Source organism: Quercus lobata, chromosome 10 (genome assembly GCF_001633185.2).
Source record: "Quercus lobata isolate SW786 chromosome 10, ValleyOak3.0 Primary Assembly, whole genome shotgun sequence".
NCBI classification, from domain to species: Eukaryota; Viridiplantae; Streptophyta; class Magnoliopsida; order Fagales; family Fagaceae; genus Quercus; species Quercus lobata.
In genome coordinates, this window is record NC_044913.1 from 2,516,209 (window position 1) to 2,539,673 (window position 23,465).

General features: G+C 34.3%; 1 protein-coding gene across 1 annotated transcript; it reads left to right on the forward strand.

The window, feature by feature from the left end:
• The first annotated feature begins 5,529 nt into the window (after positions 1–5,529).
• LOC115963897 (F-box/LRR-repeat protein At5g63520-like) lies at positions 5,530–11,206 on the forward strand. The gene is made up of 10 exons (XM_031083130.1): positions 5,530–5,865; positions 6,669–6,776; positions 6,865–6,957; positions 7,292–7,435; positions 7,938–8,039; positions 8,183–8,222; positions 8,571–8,723; positions 8,977–9,155; positions 9,578–9,702; positions 10,532–11,206. The coding sequence occupies exons 1-10, from the start codon at positions 5,653–5,655 to the stop codon at positions 10,992–10,994; spliced, it is 1,620 nt and encodes a 539-aa protein (XP_030938990.1). The 5' UTR covers positions 5,530–5,652; the 3' UTR covers positions 10,995–11,206.
• Positions 11,207–23,465: the final 12,259 nt, after the last annotated feature.

The window sequence follows — 23,465 nt, forward strand, 5'->3', positions numbered from 1 at the left end:
GAGTACCGAGGTCGAATCACAAGGAGCAGGGTAAATTCAAAGACAATATAATTAAATAACAATTTGAGTGAAGAAGAAAAATATTTTTGCTTGATGATTGTTAACAAGAATAATAATAAAAATTGATTTTAATCAATAATGTAAATACTAGGGTATCGGGGTGTTTCTCTATATCGATATGAAATTCTTTGTGATCTAAGAAAACATCTATTTCATAATTGATTGTTCTTATACAATTAAAAACTTATGATTCGGTTGAACTGAGACAATTCAAGAACGCATGATAACCTCAATTGATAATGCAGTTAGAAAAGTTTTCAGAAAAACCCATTCACTTTAAATCCTGATTTCTATTTGAAACTATTAGAAATTTATCTAAACAATAAGAAAAACATGATTGAACTTATTGAAAGCATGGAAGAACTAATACATCAAAAGAAATCTAATTGAACAATCAAATATGTCGTTGATAAAATCCTAGAAGGAATCACATTAAATATTCATACCGTATAGAAGAAACATAACCCCTAGCCCTAGCAAAGAGTTTAGGCTGCTATTAGAGAAAGGAAAATACAAGGTTTTCTCCCCAAAAATCATTCTCCACAGCCTCCCTTCAAAACCCTAATGTCTAAAGTGTCCAAAGAAAATAAAACATTTACTATTTTAATTTCCGTCCAGGTTTACAGCGGTAGCTTGTGAGTTAATTTCGGCTTTCAAAAATTGAGAATTTCGAAAAACTCAAAACTGGAAAGTTGTAGATATTTAAGTGAAGGTTCCAACCCATCTGGCCTTGTATCAATTGGATTTTTGAGGAGAGAGATACGCCCAAAATACTGATCAGTGCTCAAATCAGATTTTTCCTTTTCAGATTATGCTTCTTTGATTTCTTTCCTTATTTGAAGCTTCCAATCATGGTAGACGATCCAAGCACTCCAGCTGCACCTCCTTAGACATTTAAGTATGGTCCTTTAGCTCCACTTTAATTCTAGTTTGGCCTCCATTCTCTCACAAATTCCTGTAAACTCATCTTTCTCACATAATTTCCTGAAAGTAGAAAATTACACACAATGAATAGCATTTTATTCAAGAAATTATGTAAAGATAAATAATAGGGACTAATGCAAATCATGGCTTAATTATACAAATTAAGCGTAATAATAAGGAGATAACACTCATATAAATATATAACAAGTATACATTTTAAGTCGTTATCAGCGTGTAGACCAAGTCATGCTGAATCTGTCAACTTCATCCCGTCAGCTTCGCTGTCCATCAATGCCTTCTAATCGTTCCTATTTACATTGACGACCTTCAGGTGCGCTCGTCAATCATTGAGATGGATCGTCAATCTTTTAGAGGTGTTTATGGGCATGTAAGCAAAGTCGTCAGCTTCCATAGGTTCGTCAGCTTTACTTCAGGAATTTCTACCTATCAAAATTCATTATGTGACCATCATTCACGTGAGAAAGATGAAGCATTGCTCGAATAGTTCTCCATTAAACAATCGTAAGTTTTTTTTTATTTTAGTAAAGCATCAGAAAGCCATTATAGTTTCATCTTAAATGCATTTCTTAACTACAAATAAATGACACGTGATCAACAACAGATCTAGTAAGCTTATGAGTGATTTTCATTTTCATGGTGTTCAAAACATTTTTCAAATGTGCTATCAAACATGAGTTTTTTAGTACTCCTAGAATAATGCTCATTTCTTTCACATAATAGTAGGTTTTGTTAATCAAATTCATTGTGTGACCCTTAATTCATGTGAGAATGATGAAGCATTGCTTGAATACTTTTCTATTAAACAATCGTTACTTTTCTTTTCTTTTTTCCTTTTTTTATAAAAAAAGTAAAGCATCAAACTGCCATTACAATTTCATCTTAAATGCAAATAAACAACATGTAATGAACAACAGATCTAGTAAGCTAATGAGTTATTATCATTTTCATGGTATTGAAAACATATTTTTAAAATGTGCTATCAAACATGAGTTTTTCAGTACTCCTAGAGTAATGCTCATTTCTTTCACATAATAGAAATTCTTGTTAATTAAATTCATTGTGTGATTCTTCATTCATGTGAGAAAGATGAAGCATTGTTTGAATAATTTTCTATTAAACAATCATTACCTTTTTTTTAAAGTAATGCATCAAACGGCCGTTATAGTTTCTTCTTAAATGCATTTCTTAAATGCAAATAAATGATATGTAATTAACAACATATCTATTAAGCTTATGAGTTATTATCAATTTCATGCTATTGAAAACAAATTTTTTTTTTTTTTTGGTTTGATAGATTTTCAATATATGACGTCCACTTCTGATGATTGCGCTCTTTATCATCAGACTAAGATACCAATTAGTTTTTGGTATAACAGAAATTGAACCCCAGATCTCTAATTCAACCATCAGAGACTTTACCAGTTAAACTAACCAGAACCCACAAAAACAATTTTTATAATGTGCTATATCAAACATGAAATTTTTTGTACTTTGAGAGTAATGCTAATTTCTTTCACATAATAGTAGCTCCTATTAGTTAAATTTATTGTGTGAAAAGATGAAACATTGTTTGAATAATTATTTATTAAACAATCATTATTTAAAAAAAAAAAAAAAGTAAAGCATCAAATAGCCGTTACAGTTTCATTTTAAATGCATTTCTTAAATGTAAATAAATGACATGTAATTAACAACATATCTATTAAGCTTATGAGTTATTATCAATTTCATGGTATTAAATAAAGTTTTTTTTTTAAAAATAAAATTTCAACTTATGGCATCCTTTTTTGATAATTGTGCTTTTTATCATCAGATTAAGACACCTGTAGGTTTTTGATGTAAGCGAGGATTGAACCCCAGATCTCTAATTCAACCATCGGAAACTTTACTATTTGAGCTAACTAGAACCCACGAAAACAGTTTTTAAAATGTTTTATCAAACATGAGTTTTTTGTTACTCTGAGAGCATTGCTCATTTCTTTTACATAATAGTAGGTCTTGTTAATTTAATTCATTGTGTGACCCTTCATTCACGTGAGAAAGATGAAGCATTGTTTGAATAATTTTCTATTAAACCATCATTAATTTTTTTTAAAAAAGTAAAGCATGAAACGGCCACTACATTTAAAAGATGAAGCATTGTTTGAATAATTTTCTTTAAACCATCATTACTTTTTTATAAAAAAAAAAGTAAAGCATGAAATGTCTGTTACAGTTTCATCTTAAATGCATTTCTTAAATGTGAATAAATGACATGTAATTAATAATATATCTATTGAGCTTATGAGTTAATATCAATTTCATGGTATTGAAAATAGTTTTTAATTAATTTATTTTTATAGAGTTTTAACCTTTGGCGTCCGCTTCTGATAATTGCATTCTTTATCATTAGACCAAGACACTGATCTCTAATTCAACTGTAAGAGATTTTACCAGTTGAACTACCAAGAACCCACAAAAACATTTTTTAAAATGTGGTATCAAGCATGAGTTTGTTAATACTCCAAAAGTAATACTCATTTCTTTCACATAGTAGTAGGTCTTGTTAATTACATTCATTGCGTGACCTTTCATTCACGGGAAAAAGATGAAGCATTGCTTGAATAATTTTTACTTAAAAAAAAAAGGAAAAGCATCAAACGGCCGTTACAATTTCATCTTAAATGCGAATAAATGACATCTAATTAACAATAGATCTATTAAGTTTATGAGTTATTATCAATTTCATGGTATTGAAATTAGTTTTTTATTTTATTTTAGTGATTCAACCTATGATGTCTGCTTCTAATAATTGCGCTCTTTATTATCAGACTAAGACGCCAATCAGTTTTTGGTGTAGGCAATGATTGAATCTCAGATTTTTTATTCAACTATCAGAGACTTTACTAGTTGAGCTAACTATAACCCATGAAAATAGTTTTTAAAATGTGCTATCAAATATGAGTTTTTTTAGTACTCTGAGAGTAATGCTCATTTCTTTCACATAATAGTAGGTCTTGTTAATTAAATTCATTGTATGACCTTTCATTCACGTGGAAAAGATGAAGCATTACTTGAATAGTTTTTACTTACAAAAGAAGTAAAGCATCAAACGGCCGTTACAATTTCATCTTGAATGAATCTTTTAAATGTGAATAAATGACATGTAATTAACAACATATCTATTAACTTTATGAGTTATTATCAATTTCATGGTATTGAAATTAGTTTTTTTTTTTTTTTTTTTTTTTTAGAGTTTCAACCTATGACGTCTATTTCTGATGATTGCGCTCTTTATCATCAGATTAAGACACTGATCGATTTTTGGTATAATCAGGAATTGAACCCTAGATCTCTTATTCAATCATCAGAGACTTTACTAGTTGAACTAACTAGAATCCACAAAAATAGTTTTTAAAATGTGCTATCAAATATGAGGTTTTTAGTACTTTGAGAGTAATGCTCAAATCTTTCACATAATAGTAGGTCTTGTTAATTAAATTCATTGTATGACCTTTCATTCACGTGAAAAATATGAAGCATTGCTTGAATAATTTCTATTTTTTTTTACATAAAAGAAAAGTAAAGCATCAAACGGTCGTTACATTTTCTTCTTAAATGCATTTCTTAAATGCAAATAAATGTCATGTAATTAACAACATATCTGGAAAGGTTATGAGTTTTTATCATTTTCATGGTAGCAAATTCTCCTTGTGAACCTAATTAGAAATGTCAAAACTAAGCCAAAGAGACTAGTGGATTTTGAATCACAAAACTTGTAATTTACAAAAATCTCCCCACCCTCTTTAAAGAAGAATAAACTCAAGTCTTGAAAACATCAATTTGATATTTTCAAAAAACAAATCTCAACATTGTATTTTGGGAATAATTGTCAAAAAAAAGAAAACTTTTAAACATTGAAAAAAACACCATGGGAACTATATTTTTTTTGTTTTTGTTTTTAATACTTGCTTAAAGCAGAATTTTAAATTGTGCATCAAACATGAATAATTATGTTGGACTCTAAGACCACTACTCCTTCATGTCACACATAATATTATGCTATGTTAATTAAATTCATAATAACACCTTCCATTTACAAGAGAAAAATGAGTATTAACACGCGGGATTTTGAATAATTTTCCATTAAAATAACCTTACAATTTCATCTTATATGCATTATTTTTAAATGCAAATCTAAGTAATAAACAAGCAAATCTACAACTCAAGTTGAGAATTAATGTATCATTGAAGGATTTGGATACTCCCCTTGAATCAAATTTAGAAAAGCTCTAGAACCTGATTTTGTAACCAAATTTGCAATGAATCTCATAGTATCCTAATGATAGTGACTTATTTTAAAGCAATTGGATTATGTCATAATTGTGTGAGTGTAATAAAGTAAATGACCGATTTTTCTACCCAAAATTGGATTTCATTTTTTATATTTTTTTAAAAAAACTAGTCCACAACTGACGTGTACATGCTGACGTGGCAAACACTCAACTATTATAAAACCCCACCAACACCACACAAACAAAGGCACACACAGACAACAGGACAAACCAAAAAGAACAACCATAGTACTCTCTCTGTGTCTTTGTTTGGTACTAGGAGGAGAACTGTGAGAGCTGAGGAAAATAAGAGCGAGTGAGCGAACCGGCCGAAATGTGTCTTACCGGTACAGACTGTGCCGGAGGAACCGGAGGAGGAGGGATTTCTAAAATAAACGATGACGTTTTGCAGAACATTCTAGGGAGGTTGCCAGCCTTAACCTTCGCATCAGCTGCGTGCGTTAGCAAATCCTGGAATCATGTATGCAGTCGATTCCTCACGCGCCCTAAGCTCGCGTCGGCTCTCTCTCTCAACCCCTCTCTACAAGTAAATACTCCACTCAAAAATAAATTTTATTTTATTTTTCTCATTTTTAATTATTATATATATATATATATATATGTATATCATTTTATTTAATTATGACTTACACTTGGTTTTAATTTTCATTATTCTTATGGTTTCAATTTTTCCATTTCAATGATATATGTTAGTTCTTTTTCAATTCTCCAAAAAGAAAGTTAGTCCTCTTTCAATAATTTTTTTTTTTTTTTTTTTTGGGTTGAAAAAGTTAACTGATATATTAAATAATATTTTTAGAAACTTTTTATTATATAAAAAAAAATTGTTACAGTTTTTTTTTTCATAAAAATGGTGTCCTTAGGCCACCAGTTTAAAGAATTTTTTTGTTTTTTTATTATAAAATATTGTTAAGACTCAAGTAATATATTTTCATTATGTTTATATCGCCTTTTAAATCCATTTTTCATAAAAATGGTGTCCTTAGGCCACCAGTTAATAGAACTTTTTTTTTGTTATTATAAAATATTGTTAAGAGCCTTGTAGCTCAAGCGATATAAACCCATTCGCCTTTTAAATCCATAGCAAAAGACGTTATTTTTTATTGGAATCGGAAATGGACTGAATGACTATATTGAAAATAGATGTAAATTAAGAGGCTGAAAAAAAAAATTGAAACTATAGGATAGAAATAAAAGCATGTTAAAGTTTAAAAGGAAATAATTTGTTAATTAATTACATATGTTTAAACTTTAATCACCCTCAATTCCTCATAATTCAAAATTGTGGCTCACTGATTTTTTTTTTTCATGTTTATTTTTGTTTTGTAGGAAGCTGTGAAAGAGGTATTTGATAAGGTGCTTTCGGAGCCAATTCGTCCACAATTTGCAATCGCATTCATTGGCGTGCAATTCAACTTGAAAGAGACTCACAAACTTGTATTAAGTTTAACTCTGTTTTAATTAAATATATTTATCATCCAATTTTTTTTTTTTTTTACTAATTTTTTTTAATAATGCTTTGTAGATTACAGAAAAGCTAGGCGGTGAGATTCCTATAATTACTAATGCTGCCAGTGGAATCATTGGTGTCGATGCGAAAACTAATGTGCTCAGAGAGGTGTGTGACTGTCTCTGTGTGTGTTTGTTTAATTTTATTCATTATTTTGTTTGAAGTACATTAAATATTATTGGTATTAATTTTAGGAAAAAGTTTACTTCAAACTGGTTTGGTTGAAAATTCTTCCAACCCACTATGTGACAATTGACAAGACTATGCATGCGTACTTTTAGTCACATGACATTTTTTAACGAGTCACGTGACTTGCTTAAATGATACATGTGAACAGTTTTATGAATCGCAAAGTATTGGGTTGGAGGAAATTCCTCCAAACTGGTTTGAAAAAAAAAAAAAATTATCCTTAATTAAGTTTTTATTTATTTTTTAAATGCAGGTGAAGTGGGAATTAGGAGATGAGGATGGTACTAATTGTGAGGAATATAATACTGTAAGTAATTTAAACCGAGGGATTGTTTTGGTTGTTGGATTTGTACCTGGGCTCAAACTTGCTGCTGTCCCGCTTATACGGCCTAAGAAGGTATATAAATTCAGTCTTATATGGTAAAATGATATGACAATGCAATTTTTACATGTGCTTTATACTAGGATGCTCCCAATTTTGCTTTTTAAAATGAAAAGTGAACATTTACTAGATGGAAAAAGATCACTCCCCCTATCAAAAAAAAAAAAAAGATCATTCCTGTTTCAAATTGATTCATTTCATGGTTGACATTAAATATTACAAATCTGAACGTTTATGTGTTTAAATGATAATTTTAAATGATGTGGTATTGTGTCCACTGTTGGATATAAGAAAGAAAATCTTAAACCTGAAATAGACTTAGGGAAATGGAGAAATTCTAGCTTCATGATTAAGATTTGATTTTTCACAAGTTCATGGGTGAAAATGGATATTTTAAATGATGTGGAGTTATTTCCCGCTATTTTTGAGAGGGAGTATTTGTGAGTCCTACAAATTATTTAGTAGGTTTGTAAATGTATGAAGAAATTGGCTTAGGCGTTTCTTTTTCCAATGACAGGGAAATCAAATGGCCATGGTTGACAAGTTTGTGATTGATATTATGAATTATACAGCATCTGTTTCGGGTTGTACATCTCCAACTGGCATCATAATGTTTGGAGTAAGTATGAGTGTGTGTGTGTGTGTGTGAGTTTTGATGGGCTATTAGTTGTTTCACTTCTAAAGAAAATACATGATTTTCATTTCTTAAAGTGGGGTTTAGTTCTTTTCTGTTTCTAACGTTTGACATATGTGATGTTTTAGGATCAAACTATTGACATGAAACCCGTTATTGCAAAGATGGGTGAGAACCGAGCTCTTTGTGATTCCATTTCTTTGTTAGTACTTTTCATGGATCACATTGAAAATTTTGCAATCTTTTCTGTGTCAATGATCAGTTTTCTTAGAGTTGTATGTGTGTATGTATTTATTACTCAAGCACCTGCTGGATCTTGAATTCATGGTCTCACCCTCTTCCTTGTTTTTATAAGGAGAGTATATATCCTTTCAGCTAGAGTCCATTGGCTGTATTGATTTAAGTTTTAGTTAGTAAATAGTAATGTAGTCCGAGGTATTTAGATTTTCTTGTGAATTGTAATAGATGCTATTCACATAGCTTCCAAATGATTAAATCTAACTGCTCTAACTGCAGATCACGCTATGCCTGAGGAAACAACCATCGTGGGTGATGCAAGTGGTAACTTCCTGTTCAGAAGTGGGGATAGCTCTCACAGCTACAGTGGGGATTTGTACTTTTTTGATGCTGTTGCTCTTGTATTTGCAAGGGACAAAGCAAAGTCTCATGGTACTTCATTTTATTAATAAATTAAGCCCCAAGCTTCTAGTACTTGTTTTGAAATTAAATTGTGTTTTTTCCCTCTCATTTTCTGGATCATTAGCTACAATAAGAAACTTTATATTTTATCACAAATTCTCTAGTATGATACGATTGCAGTACCTTTAATGTTTCTGATGCTCCATTACGTATTGTCTTCTAATATTTCAAATTTTTTCTTTGACAAAACTATCAACTGGGGGGATTCTGTTTCAATAAGCAGGTATAGGGGAAACTCAGTTCTATGTTACACTGTCAACTGGTGTAATTCCATTTGGTCCTCAACTCACGGCAGTTTCTGTGAGAATGAAAGATCAAGGATGTTCGTGGCTCTCTGCCAGCATGGAAGGATATCATGAGATTCTTGGTGGCCAAGATCTTTTAGACAGTATTAATGAAGTGGTATGTTGATTAAGTGTTAACTTGTATATAATTATTTTTATTCGCAAAGTATTCTTCTTACACCATCCATTCTTAAATTACATAGTCTACATTTTTTTTGGGATGCCCCTTGCCATCAAATCTGTTACATATAATATAATGTATTTTCACATTTCCTTTTTGATAAGTATAATGTATTTTTCACATTTCATTGTGATATTTGGAAGTTGATAATGATAAGTTGAAAAGCATTAAATAGTTGTTATGTTGTTAAAATGCAATTGGTCTAGTGACCAAAATTTGATTTTCATAAGGTCTATTTTTTTTTAAAATTCAATCTTATTCTGCCTTGTTCTCTATTTTGAGTTACTGCTCAGTTTGTATTTACTTTTTATCTTTTAAAGATCTTTCTTTTCCTCAAATGATAATGGATTTTGTTGCAGATGGATCAAGATGAAATCGATGAGTCTCCTGATTTGTACATTGGGGTCACACAACATAGAGAATGCTCCATTGGGTCAGTCCAATTGAGATCGGCAACATCCTTGGCATTTTATGAAGTTTTAGGGTAAGATATCATTTTTGCCCCCTAATATGTGGTTTACCTCATTTGCATTTGTGATGACTGTTCATTCAAGCTACAAGGACTGCCCATTGAGCATGTCCATTGACTCAAGTTGCATATCTTGTGTTGGAAATTTTCATGCTAATGTTGAGTTTTTAAGTCCCACATCAAGTAGTATTGAATATTTGATAAGAGTGAGAAAATTGATATACTTGGTGGGACCCATTAGCTTAGAGCTTATGTCTGTATCCCAACATGTATATCAAGCCCCGCAGCAACACTTGAATCAGTGCTAAGTTGCACACCACTGGTATATACTCATCTAATGTGCTTCTTCAACTCTTGAATGGTGCACAAAGCTGAGTAGGTAAGTTCACCATGAAGCAATCAGCCAAATACTATCAATTACTTTGTGATAATCAGATGACTTTTACATACTGGGTTTAGTGCTTGAGAAGTTTAAAGTTTGAATGGATTCTGGTCTTGTGGCACATATGGTTTACTAAAAGACACAAATTTTGGAAGAATGGCCTGTGGTGCGCACCCATAAACAACGAGTTTCTGGAATTTTCATATTTGCAAGAGGATTTTTTGTGGTGCATGTCCATAAATGATAATTTCCGGAAATCTTTAAGCAAAATAAAACAATTGTATAAATAATTTGGTATTTTCATTTCAAAGAGTATTGGTAACATTTTCCTAGAGAACTTGTATTTTCGTTGAGACAAATGATTACTGATATACCTTTCATTCTTGTCCTTTTCCCCTACAGAAGGTTGAAAAGATTAACAAATCAAAAAACTGATTTCTGGGTTCTTATTGTTTTTAACAGTGGAGATAATCAGTACTTTGTTGTTGATGGTGTTGGTATCAAACCTGGTGACTCCTTCCTATTCTACCATTCTGATTCTGAAACTGCATCATCTTCTTGTGCCAATGTCTTTGAAGATCTTGAAGCTTTGAAGACAGGTTCGAATGACAAAGATCACCGTGACATAATAGGTGTTGCTGATAATGGTCTGAAGAAAGAAGTCTTTGGAGGCTTTATCTTCTCTTGCCATCTTCGTGGTGAGTCATACTTCGGACGCCCTAATGTTGATAGTGACCCATTCTCTTTGAACTTTCCGAATGTACCACTAGCAGGCTTATTTTGTACTGAGGAAATCGGGCGTGACTCTCCAGGCTCAAGTGCACAAAGGGAGGGTCAAGAGCCGTCTTTTGGCCGATGTTGCCTGCATGTTTATAGCACAGTTTATTTAGTGATGTCATATGTTCCTCCACCTTTGGAGCTCTGATCTTGTCCATGTTATTCTTCACAATGGTTGGAACCTTGTGGGAAAAAAATTACTCTACATGAGCTCTTAATGTATGCGTCTATGCGGATTTTGGTTTTGAAAAGTAGTAATCTGAATTTATTTTTCAAGTAAAAGCTGCTGATATTAGAGTATGGACTGCAAATACTTTACTAGGAAAACTGTTAGTTTTTATATGCATATTGCCTGGAAAATTTTTCTTCAATTAATGCTATAGAGATTAGAGAAAATTTTGTTTGAGCAACTTAATTTCAATGTTTATGCTGAGTTGCAAAACGGCTAATTTGGTCTTAAAAGTTTGGTTTTAGCATTGTAAATAGGTGTACAAGTTAAAATAGCAACTAGCTTTTGGCGTCACATTCTTTTTCTTTCCTCGACCTGAAGTGCTGTACTTGTAAGCCCTGCACCATTGGTCTCCATTTCACATTATAAACCATAAAGCATAAGGAATTGAACGCTTATGGGACACCCTCTGTGAGTACAAATTGGATTCATCACATTATTCGTCAAACTAGGTTGTCAGGTTGTCGGGTTGTTTTCTCGACCGAAAGTAAGGTTGTCTTGAAAAGACTTTGACCCCACTTTCTTTTATATATATATATATATATATATATATATATATTTTAAAAGGTAAATGCAATATATAAGGTTCTTTAATTGAATTTTAATTGAATTCAAATGGATTGTTTTGAATATAAATATTTTTATGGGAGTTTTGAATTTATTTATTTTTGGAAAAGAAACGTTATTCTTATCTTATTGGTCAATGTAACAAATTGTTTGAATGTAATTGAGATAACTAATGTACTACATCTCAAGGTACAATATCTAAATTTTAACAAAAAAAGAAAAAAGAAAATTGAAGCCATGTTTACGAATAGTGTCTTATTGATAAAGAGTAGAATAGTCTTGAAAAGAATGAGACTCCACTTATATATAATTTGTTTTAAAAAAAGTAAACTTATAGTAAGTAAATTAGGTTTCCGAATTTAATTGATTATCAAAAAAATGGTTTCCCAATTAAATTTAAACCCTTGTTTTTAGAAGAAAATTCATACACTTGTTTTTTTAATTTAATTATTCTTGGAAAACAGTAACACTATTCTTATGTTATATTATTATTATATTTAATTAAGTAGATGTAGGAGACTATATCATTTTATTTTTGAGAAGTACAATATCTTAGTTTTAGCCCCAAAAAAGAAAAAATTGAAGTCATGTTTGTTTTAATTACAAGTTTGCCACCAATTTAGTTACTGTTTAAATAATTGAGCGTTTCTGAGAGAAGGGAAGTAGAGTAGAGCGGGTAATTAACTTTGTTGGAGCTGTGAAGTTGATAGAAGAAATGAAAAAGAAAGGGTATGAACCTTACCACTACTATTAGTAGTGGTAGAGAATACTTGGAAAGCCTCATCAGAATCAGTTCTTACTTTGAAATCTGTGAGGGATCACTGCAAATCTCGAAGCTTAAGCAATCTTGGTCAAGCTTTAGCCCTGATTGATACTTGATAGAATGCTTCCATTGATGATTTTAATCACATGTTGGGTACTCATTACCCTAATTAAACAAATGAAATCATTTGGCATGATAATTGGCACCCAAAGAGGACTCTATTAAAAAATATTTGGGCATGGAATAGTGTATGATGCTGCGAGCTCAATAAATGCTAAACTCTCTAGTGTGATTCTAGACAAGGCTTGGAATTGGAGCTATGTAAGGTGTGATGATCTTGTTACTATTCTATGTAATTTATCATGGACTGCTATTGGTGAATGTGATAAGGCTGTATGGATTCCCTCCAAATCAGGTACGTTACGTATCTCAAGTGCTTGGGACCAAATTAGGCTAAGGAGACTTACTATCGATTGGTGGAAAATTGTTTGGTTTAAAGGCATCCCAAGGCGTGCTTTCATTACTTGGTTGGCTTTGAGGGATAGATTATCTACTAATGAAAGAATAGTTAGTTGGGGAATAAGTTGTGACATTTTGTGTGTACTAAAAGGGGGGGGGGGGGGATGGAAGAAGGTCCCCCCTTAAATAGAATGTATTATATGTATTTGTCTTATACGATTGCAAAAATAAAATAAAGAATAAATAAAGTAAAGCCTCTCACCTAGCAAAAAAAAAAACTTCTATTAGCCAATAGAATGCTTTGTCTATCGGTCTTACAATGTAAAAATTTTAATGAAAAAAATCATTTTTAAAAATATTATATTTTTTCAATTTTGTGCATTCTATTAATATGTTTTACTATATTTGCGGTAGCTTAAGAGCGTCAAAATTTTCAATCTCCCAAAAATTTTACTTTTCCTTTTTTTATCCATCAAAATTAAAATTTATTGTTCTTCGGAAAAATTCATTATTGAAACTCATTGTTCAATACAAGTCCAATATTGCAAAGAGAAAAAGTGACCATCTCAAACATGATAAACATGATTTTTATTATTATATGGATCGTGTAGATTTATTTTTAGAGTTAAAAATTAAAATAAGTTTTATAAATAGATGAAAATAGTCCGATTAAAATATTAAGTTATGTATAAAGGCTAGATTCTTTTTCTAATGCATGTATTGCTTGTATAATATTACCTGTGGGGCCCAAAATTTGAGGTCCCAGCCCACTTTGTATTTAGGGCTCAAAGCCCAGGCCGAGGAGCCCTACTGCCAAGGACCCGCAACGAAAGCTCCTTGAAGGCCCAAGGATGTGGTCGAGGACAACTTTACGTCCAACATCTCACAAAAACGTCTGAAGAAAAGGACAGATTTAGTACAAGAGCAGCACGAAGGAGAAGGCTGCCAGCACCTTAATGTGGAGCCCAGCGCCTGACAAACCCATACTCATACCATGCTATCCAGCTTTTCCCAACCACTCTGACGTGAGGATTGACAAGACAAGTAACCACCCCGAATAAAGAGAAACGGACACGTAGGTGAAGAATGGGAAGAAAATACTAGTATAAAAGGGAAGCTCGCTGCATTGACAAGGGGCGGCCCATGAACTAGGGGGAGAAGAGGAGGGACGAACCCATAAAAAAGAAGAATGGCAAGGTTGGGACGCTCCTCAAACTAAGTCTGAGAAGATAAACTTTTCAAACCCCATCCGTATAAGGCTTAGCCCTACAGGCCAAACCCACCTTCGTATGGGCTTCCATGAAAATCCTAACTAAACCGTTGCCCAACGACCAAGGTCTAGCCTTTCCAAACCCACTCTCTACAAATCATATTGTTTGGGCCCTTTACATGCGAGCCCAAGGTCACTCCCGGGCCGTTAAAAATCGTGTCCTTACAATTGGCGCCGTCTGTGGGAAAGACTTGCGCGTTGGCACAAGTGGCGGTGGAGTCAACTCTCTAGCAAGCAGAAGTTCGTGGGGTTTCCTCCATCTCCGGCGACATACAGTTTTTGCTCCGACAAAAACTTCTGCTAGGGGCTACGCCTTGCACTGCCAAGGGCGCGGGCATCTCTAGGGGCTTCTGGCCTCAAGCCAACTCTCCCCGTCCTGGTCTAGGGGCTTACGTTCGAAAAATAAATAAGTACAAAAAAGAAAAAATTACAAGTTTTAGACAGAATCAAAGCCTTGCATGGTTCTCGGACTCAAGCCTATGGGGAAACCAAGTACAAAAAAGAAAAAATTACAAGTTTTGGACAGAACCAAGGCCTTGCATGGTCCTCGGACTCAAGCCTATGGGGAAACCAAGTACAGAAAAGAAAAAACTACAAGTTTTGGACAGAACCAAGGCCTTGCATGGTCCTCGGACTCAAGCCTATGGGGAAACCAAGTACAAAAAAGAAAAAACTACAAGTTTTGGACAGAACCAAGGCCTTGCATGGTCCTCGGACTCAAGCCTATGGGGAAACCAAGTACAGAAAAGAAAAAACTACAAGTTTTGGACAGAACCAAGGCCTTGCATGGTCCTCGGACTCAAGCCTATGGGGAAACCAAGTACAGAAAAGAAAAAACAAGTTTTGGACAGAACCAAGGCCTTGCATGGTCCTCGGACTCAAGCCTATGGGGAAACCAAGTACAAAAAAGAAAAAACTACAAGTTTTGGACAGAACCAAGGCCTTGCATGGTCCTCGGACTCAAGCCTATGGGGAAACCAAGTACAAAAAAGAAAAAACTACAAGTTTTGGACAGAACCAAGGCCTTGTATGGTCCTCGGACTCAAGCCTATGGGGAAACCAAGTACTTAAAAGAAAAACTACGTTACATGGACCTTAGAGTCTATCCGAGGAGAACTCCCCATTAACAGTTGGGTTAATCCCTACACTGAATGGATTCCCCAGTCTACCCTCGGATCCTCAGTACCAAAGGGATTGATGCAATATAGAGCAATATGCTACCAAACACACAATTGAGGTCCTTCACTGCTCGGCTATCCTTTCGGATGAATTATTTAGAGTTTATCGTTCTCGGACATTTGTCTAGCATGCATCGCATAGCGCTCGGCCGGTATCCCGGTTAGTTCCAAGAGTTTAATTTATTGAGGATTACCATTGTTATACTTGATAATGTCAGTAAGTTTAAACTAGAAGGAATCTGTTTTAAGGCATTTTTTTGCTCCAAGTATCATTAAAGGCAAGCTTATATTTAATATTCATGCACAAAGTAGTCGTTGCAGAAAAGAAAAGTATTTAGAAAGAAATAAACTCATCTTTTATTAAGACAAAGAAATAGTACAATGTACAATGAAAAGTTGAAATAAGCTTATACTAAAGCTAACTACGTAAGTAAAAAGAAAAATTACAAGAGAATGAAGATAAAGCCGAAGAAGAAGCACAGAGGAGAGGTTGGCTGCTGTTCCAAGATGCTGATTAAGGAAACCATTCCTCAATACTTTTACATGCCCATAACTCAGGCAGCCAAAGAACCCAACGTGGGGCCTGCACCGTTGAAGAAAAGGTGCAGAGAGCACCTGGCTTCAGGCTAGCGCCGCTGAAGAAAAGGTGCAGGGAACCCAACTTGAGGCCTGCACCGTTGAAGAAAAGGTGCAGGGAGCCGAAAGTTGAGGAGCCCCCGCGAAAATTTGCCTGCGCCAAGGCAGACGGCGCTGATGGCGGAAATTTCTTCTTCTGACATACCAAAAATCTGGCATGACCAGAACCTGCTTCGGATTTTGACTGAAAGAGGGAGAAATATCATCTTCCCCCTGTCAAAATGGGGGACTGACTTGAATCTGTGCCAACCTTGTCCGTACCATATCACCTTGAGGATTCGGTGCCTCTGAAGCGTGCGAAGACCTTTCATCCCCATCCACGCCTCAAACATCTTGCTTTGAGGCAGAATGACACTAGAAATGGAGATCGTGAGTATGGAAGAAGAAGTATGATTCTGAAGGGAACAGGAGAGTTCATGTGTAAGGGGAGTGACCCCCTACCCTATTTATACACAGAGCAAACCGGTGGCATTTAATTCACGCAAGTTTCCAAGGAACGCTACGGACAAAGCAGACTTGGCTCAATTTCCAACTTCATCCACAGCCGTAGGATCTGAAGATCCTCGTGAAGGCGCGCCTCGAGTACCGAAGTGTCAAAGGACTCCGCGTGAGTGAGAAATAAAGGAGTGCCACCTGTTTTGACACGTCTCCCATGTAAATGAGAAAAAACACAAATACTAGTAGAGCACAGGATTTGAGCGAGCCATAATGGGGGCCTAACGTCATCAAAACCCTCCTCCCCAACTAAAAAGTCGGGCAACAGGATTTTGAGGGGCTATTGTGGGGCCCAAAATTTGAGGTCCCAGCCCACTTTGTATTTAGGGCTCAAAACCCAGGCCGAGGAGCCCTACTGCCAAGGACGCGCAACGAAAGCTCCTTGAAGGCCGAAGGATGTGGCCGAGGACGACTTTACGTCCAACATCTCACAAAAATGCCTGAAGAAAAGGACAGATTCAGTATAAGAGCAGCACGAAGGAGAAGGCTGCCAGCACCTTAATGTGGAGCCCAGCGCCTGACAAACCCATACTCATACCATGCTATCTAGCTTTTCCCAACCACTCTGACGTGAGGATTGACAAGACAAGTAACCACCCCGAATAAGGAGAAACGGACACGTAGGTGAAGAATGGGAAGGAAATACTAGTATAAAAGGGAAGCTCGTTGCATTGACAAGGGGCGGCCCATGAACTAGGGGGAGAGGAGGAGGGACGAACCCATAAAAAAGAAGAATGGCAAGGTTGGGACGCTCCTCACACTAAGTCCGAGAAGATAAACTTTTCAAACCCCATCCGTGTAAGGCTTAGCCCTACAGGCCAAACCCACCTTCGTATGGGCTTCCATGAAAATCCTAACTAAACCGTTGCCCAACGACCAAGGTCTAGCCTTTCCCAACCCACTCTCTACAAATCATATTGTTTGGGCCCTTTACATGCGAGCCCAAGGTCACTCCCAGGCCGTTAAAAATCGTGTCCTTACATTACCTAATAATACATTTACATTTGCGTATGTAGAAAGAAGTTATCCATAACTAAAATTAAAAAATTCCTATTTAAGATTGACTATGTTACAAGAAAGACTGAGTGAATTAGCGATATCACCAATTGAAAAGGAAATCTTAGCGGAACTTGGAAAAAAAAAACAAATTAGTAGTAATCTTACATTTCAAAATGTAAGAAAAATAGATTTTTAAATAGAAAAAAAATCAAAACATAAATATTATTCAGTTAATATTTAACATAAGAGAAAAACCCACTAAAAATTGTCGCTTTAGGATCCAAAATGTGTTACGTTAGTCCTAGATTAGGCCCAATTATTGTGGACTATGAATTTAAGCCAGGCCGTTTGAAGCATAATTGAGGTATTTAACAAAAACGACGTCATGAATTTAGAAGCTTTTTAAAATTATTTAATTTCATATTTAAAATATCTATGCATATGAAAAAAAAAATCCTCATACCAATGTGATCTTATATTGCATGAAAGACATTTAGCATGCCAATAATATGATTAATATATCATAATTTTGACATTATCATCATGCTATTAGTACAAATAAATCAATTCAATTGAGCCTAAAGTTGTAAAAAATAAACAAATATCAAATTAATGGCTTTGCAAAAAAAAAAAAAAAAAAAAAAAAAAAAAAATTCAAAGGATCACTATTGGGATATTGGAAGAAACTATTTTCACATTGTTGGGGGCGTTTTTCGTCTCCCACGTGATATTAGGGGAGTCAAGATTGAGACTTGACTTTAGGCTTGGAACATGCAGAAAAGGAAAATGAATGTCTGAGGCTAAGTGAGTGTGGGCTAAGGGGAATGATTTATGAGCTTGGGGAGGGTTGAACCACAAGCAAAGTGACAAGAAAAGCAGAAATTTTAAAACAGTTGGTCTGTGTTTTGTGGGTTGGTGTGCTTATCCTTTTATAATGGTGTTTAGGGAGGTATTAATTAACAAAAGTCCAAAAGCATAGGACTGATCAGAATGCAGAATAGCAAACTTAATTATCCTAGGTTTTGGCCATAAATGAGAGATTTGCTTTTGGGGTTGCTTTGCTTCTTTGGGTAATATGACACATGGTGAATATTTAGGGTAATCTTGCATTAAATGTCAAGAATTACAAAGCTGAGTTTAACCAATAGGAGTAAGGCAGGTATCAAGGAGGAATCCTAGTGCTGCAACTGAGATTTCCACCCTAGGAAGTAGAATTCAACACCCTAAGCTAGGTGTCAAAGTTTAAGTCCACTTCAGAGGGTTCTGCTAGAGATTCCTTTATACCCTCCAAACCACATGTTCCCAAATTTTCCCTTTTAGGATTCATGGGCTTGGTTCATGAATCAATTATATACATTTTTAGTAATAAAATAAACTATTTAGTTGAGGATTTCATGAGCTTGGAGGTCTTGATTATGGCTTCCTTGAGTTGTGACCAAAACTTGGGGAAGAAGGGTATCTATTGCCCATTAGCCTTTAGGTGTCAGTCTCTAGTACTATTCATGACAAAGTTGACAGTGGAACAGGTGGCCAACTCCTAATTTGGTTTGGGAGCTTAGTTGCAGAACTAAATGGAGTTCACTAGTTGGGTCAATTTGCACACATGGGTTGTTTTGGCTAAGACTTCATGTTGGGCTTGGCCATGAGGGCTAAGTATTTTGATGGGCCTTTGACTTGATGGTTCTCTCCACTTTGGCCTATCCTTTTGCTTTCTCATTGTGAGCCATACAAAATGGACAAAGCTACCATATATATGTTGCCATGGATCTTTATTTCACATGGGGCTTTAGTTGATAGTAAAAATGAAATGTATTCATGAGATTTAATAAATATTTATGATAAGTTTTGGGTATTAGTTTCCATGGGCTTTAAATAACAATTTGAATAGTTTCTCATAATTTTTGGCCATAGATTATTTTGTAAATGATATTTTCTTTGGGGCTTTTAAATAATGACCTCTAATATTTCTTGAGAATAATATTTACCATGAGTTTTAAATAGACGTAGTATCCATGGTTTTCAAATAAAATATGGTAACAACCACTATAGTGGAATAATGTGATATTCTCATGGGTTTTTCTATAGATAATCATAATATGCTTGTAAGGTCAATAATTATCATGAGTTTTGAAAATAGATATTATGAATGTTGTGATGTAAGATAAATAGTGACCATGGGTTCTAATATAAATTCCATGAGTTTATATTATGGTTGAAATAAATAATCATAACTTTCCGTAGGCTTTTATATTAGTAACACGAATTCATAATTCTCCATGGGCTTGATATATGTTTGCCATAGGTTTTGGAAAAATGAATAGTGTTACGTAGCATAAATAGTTACCATGGGTTTATAATATGGTATGAAATAAATAAATATTTGGGTTTAGATAAATCATAACTTTCCATGGGTTTTTATATTAGTAATACAAATTCATAATTCTCCATGGGCTTGATATATGTTTGCCATGGGTTTTGGAAAAATGAATAGTGTCAAGTAACATAAATGGTTACCATGGGTTTTATAAGATAGATTTCATAGGCTTTTAGTATTATAGTAATAGGTTTAAGAACTTAAAACATTGTTAATCATTGGACTTTAAGTGAAATACTTATGATATGGTATTTTGCCAAATATTGATAATTTTGGGCTTTTTACTAGCTTGGGCTTTTAATAATGCCAACGTAAATTGAGCTTTTGATATTGCCAATGAAAATTAGGTTTTTGAAATATTGTCAAGCATAAGTAGCCTTGGGCTTTAAAAAAGAATGTGATGTGTAAATTGGGCTCGTAGGGCCAATTTGGGGCTTAGCTAAATAATGATAATAAAATTAGACAAGATATGAGTTTTTTGGTTTATATTGTGACCCAATTTAGATAATAAGATATGAAATGTTTGTGGTTAATATAATAATAGGGAAAAAAATATTTGGGAAAGCCCAATAACTTATTAGTGGTGTTTGAAAATAAAAAAGTGGTATTTAAATAAAATTAGGTGTAAAAAAAATGTACCCTAACACACATAAAATAAATTAGGCCCCTTTAGATTGTTGCCTCAGTCTCCATAATGTGTAGACTGTTGATGATGAATGGGTATTTTATCACTTGGAAAGTATAAAATTGGAAAGAAAAAAGACTAATAGCCAATTGTTGTGAGCACAGTGAGAACATAGGAATAAATTTTAGGGGTTATAGGATGTTGGCGTGTGTGAGTGTGTTTCAAACATTTAGTATTTTACTTTGTGTCTCACATTAGTTAGGAGTGAGCTATTTGATGTTTATAAGTCTTTGTTGCTTGATAAAATTCACTTGATTATTGAAAAAAGTATATATATTTCTGTTTATTAGTCTTGAGGATATATAAAAATTAGTCTGTTCTAGGAGTTGATTAGAAAAAAAAGAAAAAAGAATAAAACTATCTGTCATGTTAGAAACTGGAAAAAGAATTAGAAAGAAGACATTTTAGAGAAAAACAATAAGCAACAAGGCAAATTATGATTTAAAATTCATCTTAAACTATGGGTGATTTTTCATTATTTTTTTGGGATAATTACAGTAAACCCACCTGTGTTTAGGCCCATTTTCATTTTGCCTACCCGTGGTTTAAAACTTTACACTTTGCCTACCTGAACTTCAATTCATTACCCATCCGTTACCCACCTCTCCCTTTGCCATTAGAAAAACATATTTTTAGGGAAAAACAAACATAACGAAGATAAAAAAAGTTAGGGTTTTTTATTGCTTTGAGAACTTCCACGAGAACAAAGTGGAGGAATAGCCCACAAATCAACAGTATTGCTATTCTCTTGTCGAATGGGTTATTCAAGCATGTATTGGTTTGGATATGTACTCTTAGTTGTTTCTTTGCCTAAAAAGCTACCTCTTTTTTATCAAAACAACACCCATATACTCAAAACCCACAAGCTAATGACTAACACATGCACAGAGCTCCCAAAGTATTGAAGTGTTCAAAAGCAGATTCAGCTTAGTCTTTATCACAAGCACTATCTTCGGTGAGATCTTAACAATAAGAACACACCAAAACCACAGCAGCCCACGAGTAAATCCCAGCAAAGAATAACCTCAGAACTCAAAAGCAAAAAATACTCAGAAAAATCTTCAAAGAAATTGGGTAAATTTGCTTGTGGGTTGAGCATTATGCGCACGCCGCCGCCTTTGCGCAGTGCCACTCCAGGAGCCATCGGTTCGGGTAAAGGAGAACGCAGCGGAGTAGTTGGAAGAGAGACAGAGCGACTGGGCGTACTCAAAGTTGGTTTTGGCATTGGATATGCTTTGGAGCTTTGCATTTATTAGGGTCGGGTTGGTAGTGTTGTGGCTGAGCGTGGAGGAGAGGCCGATTGCGTCGTTGAGGGTGTGGGTTGTTGGATACATGGTGCAATGTTTGTTTCATATGGGGTGTGTGATCGTTGAGTATAAGAAACGACATGAGGTGCGTTTGATGGGATTGGAAGGAAGTGGGGTTTGGGAAAGTGGTGCGGATTTGAATTTGAATTCAAGTTCGACTTCTGGGTCTGGGAGTGATGGTGAAGATTATGGGATTGAGAAACCAGGTTAGGGAAGAAACCAGGGAAGGCCAGTTTTGACAACATTGTCCTTGTCCTTGTCCTTTTTGTTTTTGTTGTTATTTGCTTCGATATATCTTTTGTTTAACATGGGGCTTGGTTAAAAATTCATTTTGCATTGAGAAAATTTGTTCTCATAGAAGTTCTTAAGCATTAAAAAACCCTAACTTTTTTATCTTTGTTATATTTGTTTTTTCCTAAAAATATGTTTTTCTAACGGCAAAGAGAGAGGTGGGTAACGGATGGGTAACAGATTGAAGTTCAGGTGGGCAAAGTAAAAAGTTTTAAACCACGGATAGGCAAAGTAAAAATGGGCCTAACCACGGATGGGTTTATTGTAATTATCCATATTTTTTTTCTATTGTGTTACTTTAATTCATGAAAATATTAAAATTGTTTATTATTACTGGTTTTAACTCTCCTTGTAAAATTGTTTAACCTAGTTTAAGTGTATGTGTGTGTGAAACTCCCTCCTAGATATACCATCTAAAAAATTACTCTATTTATTGTACCATACTACTTTACAATAGAATAATGGTAGAGATACAAACAATTTTACAAATTTTTTTACAAACTATTGATGTGGTGAGTGATTATTAGTAAATGAAAAATTGATATTAATTGTGGGCCTAATGAAAACCAATAAGAAGTTGACCACATCAACATTTTGTAAAAATGTTATAAAATAGTTTGTGCATGTAACATTACTCCTTTACAATATACCCAACATCCAAACAATATTCTTTTATCACTTCATTTATATATTCCTTTTTTATTCTTTATTTACTCTCTCTCTCTCTCTCTCTCTCTCTCTCTCTCCCTCTCTCCTCCAAGCAACCACCACCTTGTACAACCAAAATCCCAACCTAGCAACCACTGCCATCAAACCCACCACCATCGCACCACACATAGCAACCACCAAAACGACCCACCAAAGAAACAATCCACCACTAGTCCTAACCCAGCAACCATTGAAATGACCACCACCAATCTCAACCTAGCAATCACTGAAATGACCACCATCAAAACCAACCACCAATCCCAACTAAGCAACCACGAAACTTAGCCATTGATTCAACCCAACCAAAAAGGAGAGAGAGAGAGAGAGAGAGAGAGAGAGAGAGAGAGAGAGAGAGAGAGTTAATAAAATATGTAATTTTTTTTTGAGAGTTAAATATGTGAATTTAAGTTTACAAACAATGAACAATAATTTGTAAAAATACCAAATTATTGTAGTAGGTTGGTATAAATTTTACATAGAGCAATCCGGTTGTATATTTTTATTGGTTTTGGGTTGTAAAATAGCAATTTGGGGAGTTTTACACCTCTTAATGTTAATGCTCTTAATGAATCAAATAATTGTATGACTAACTTGGACAATGGATACCTGTAAAAAAGGATACCATATGATGCCCAAGTTAGTGCTCTCTCTCTATATA

Bases quoted from the DNA above. Each gene is read 5' to 3' on its own strand.
- LOC115963897 (XM_031083130.1), top strand. From the start codon at position 5,653: ATGTGTCTTACCGGTACAGACTGTGCCGGAGGAACCGGAGGAGGAGGG. The intron at 5,866-6,668 runs GTAAATACTCCA...TTTGTTTTGTAG, and splicing joins CTCTCAACCCCTCTCTACAA to GAAGCTGTGAAAGAGGTATT. The intron at 9,156-9,577 runs GTATGTTGATTA...ATTTTGTTGCAG, and splicing joins TAGACAGTATTAATGAAGTG to ATGGATCAAGATGAAATCGA.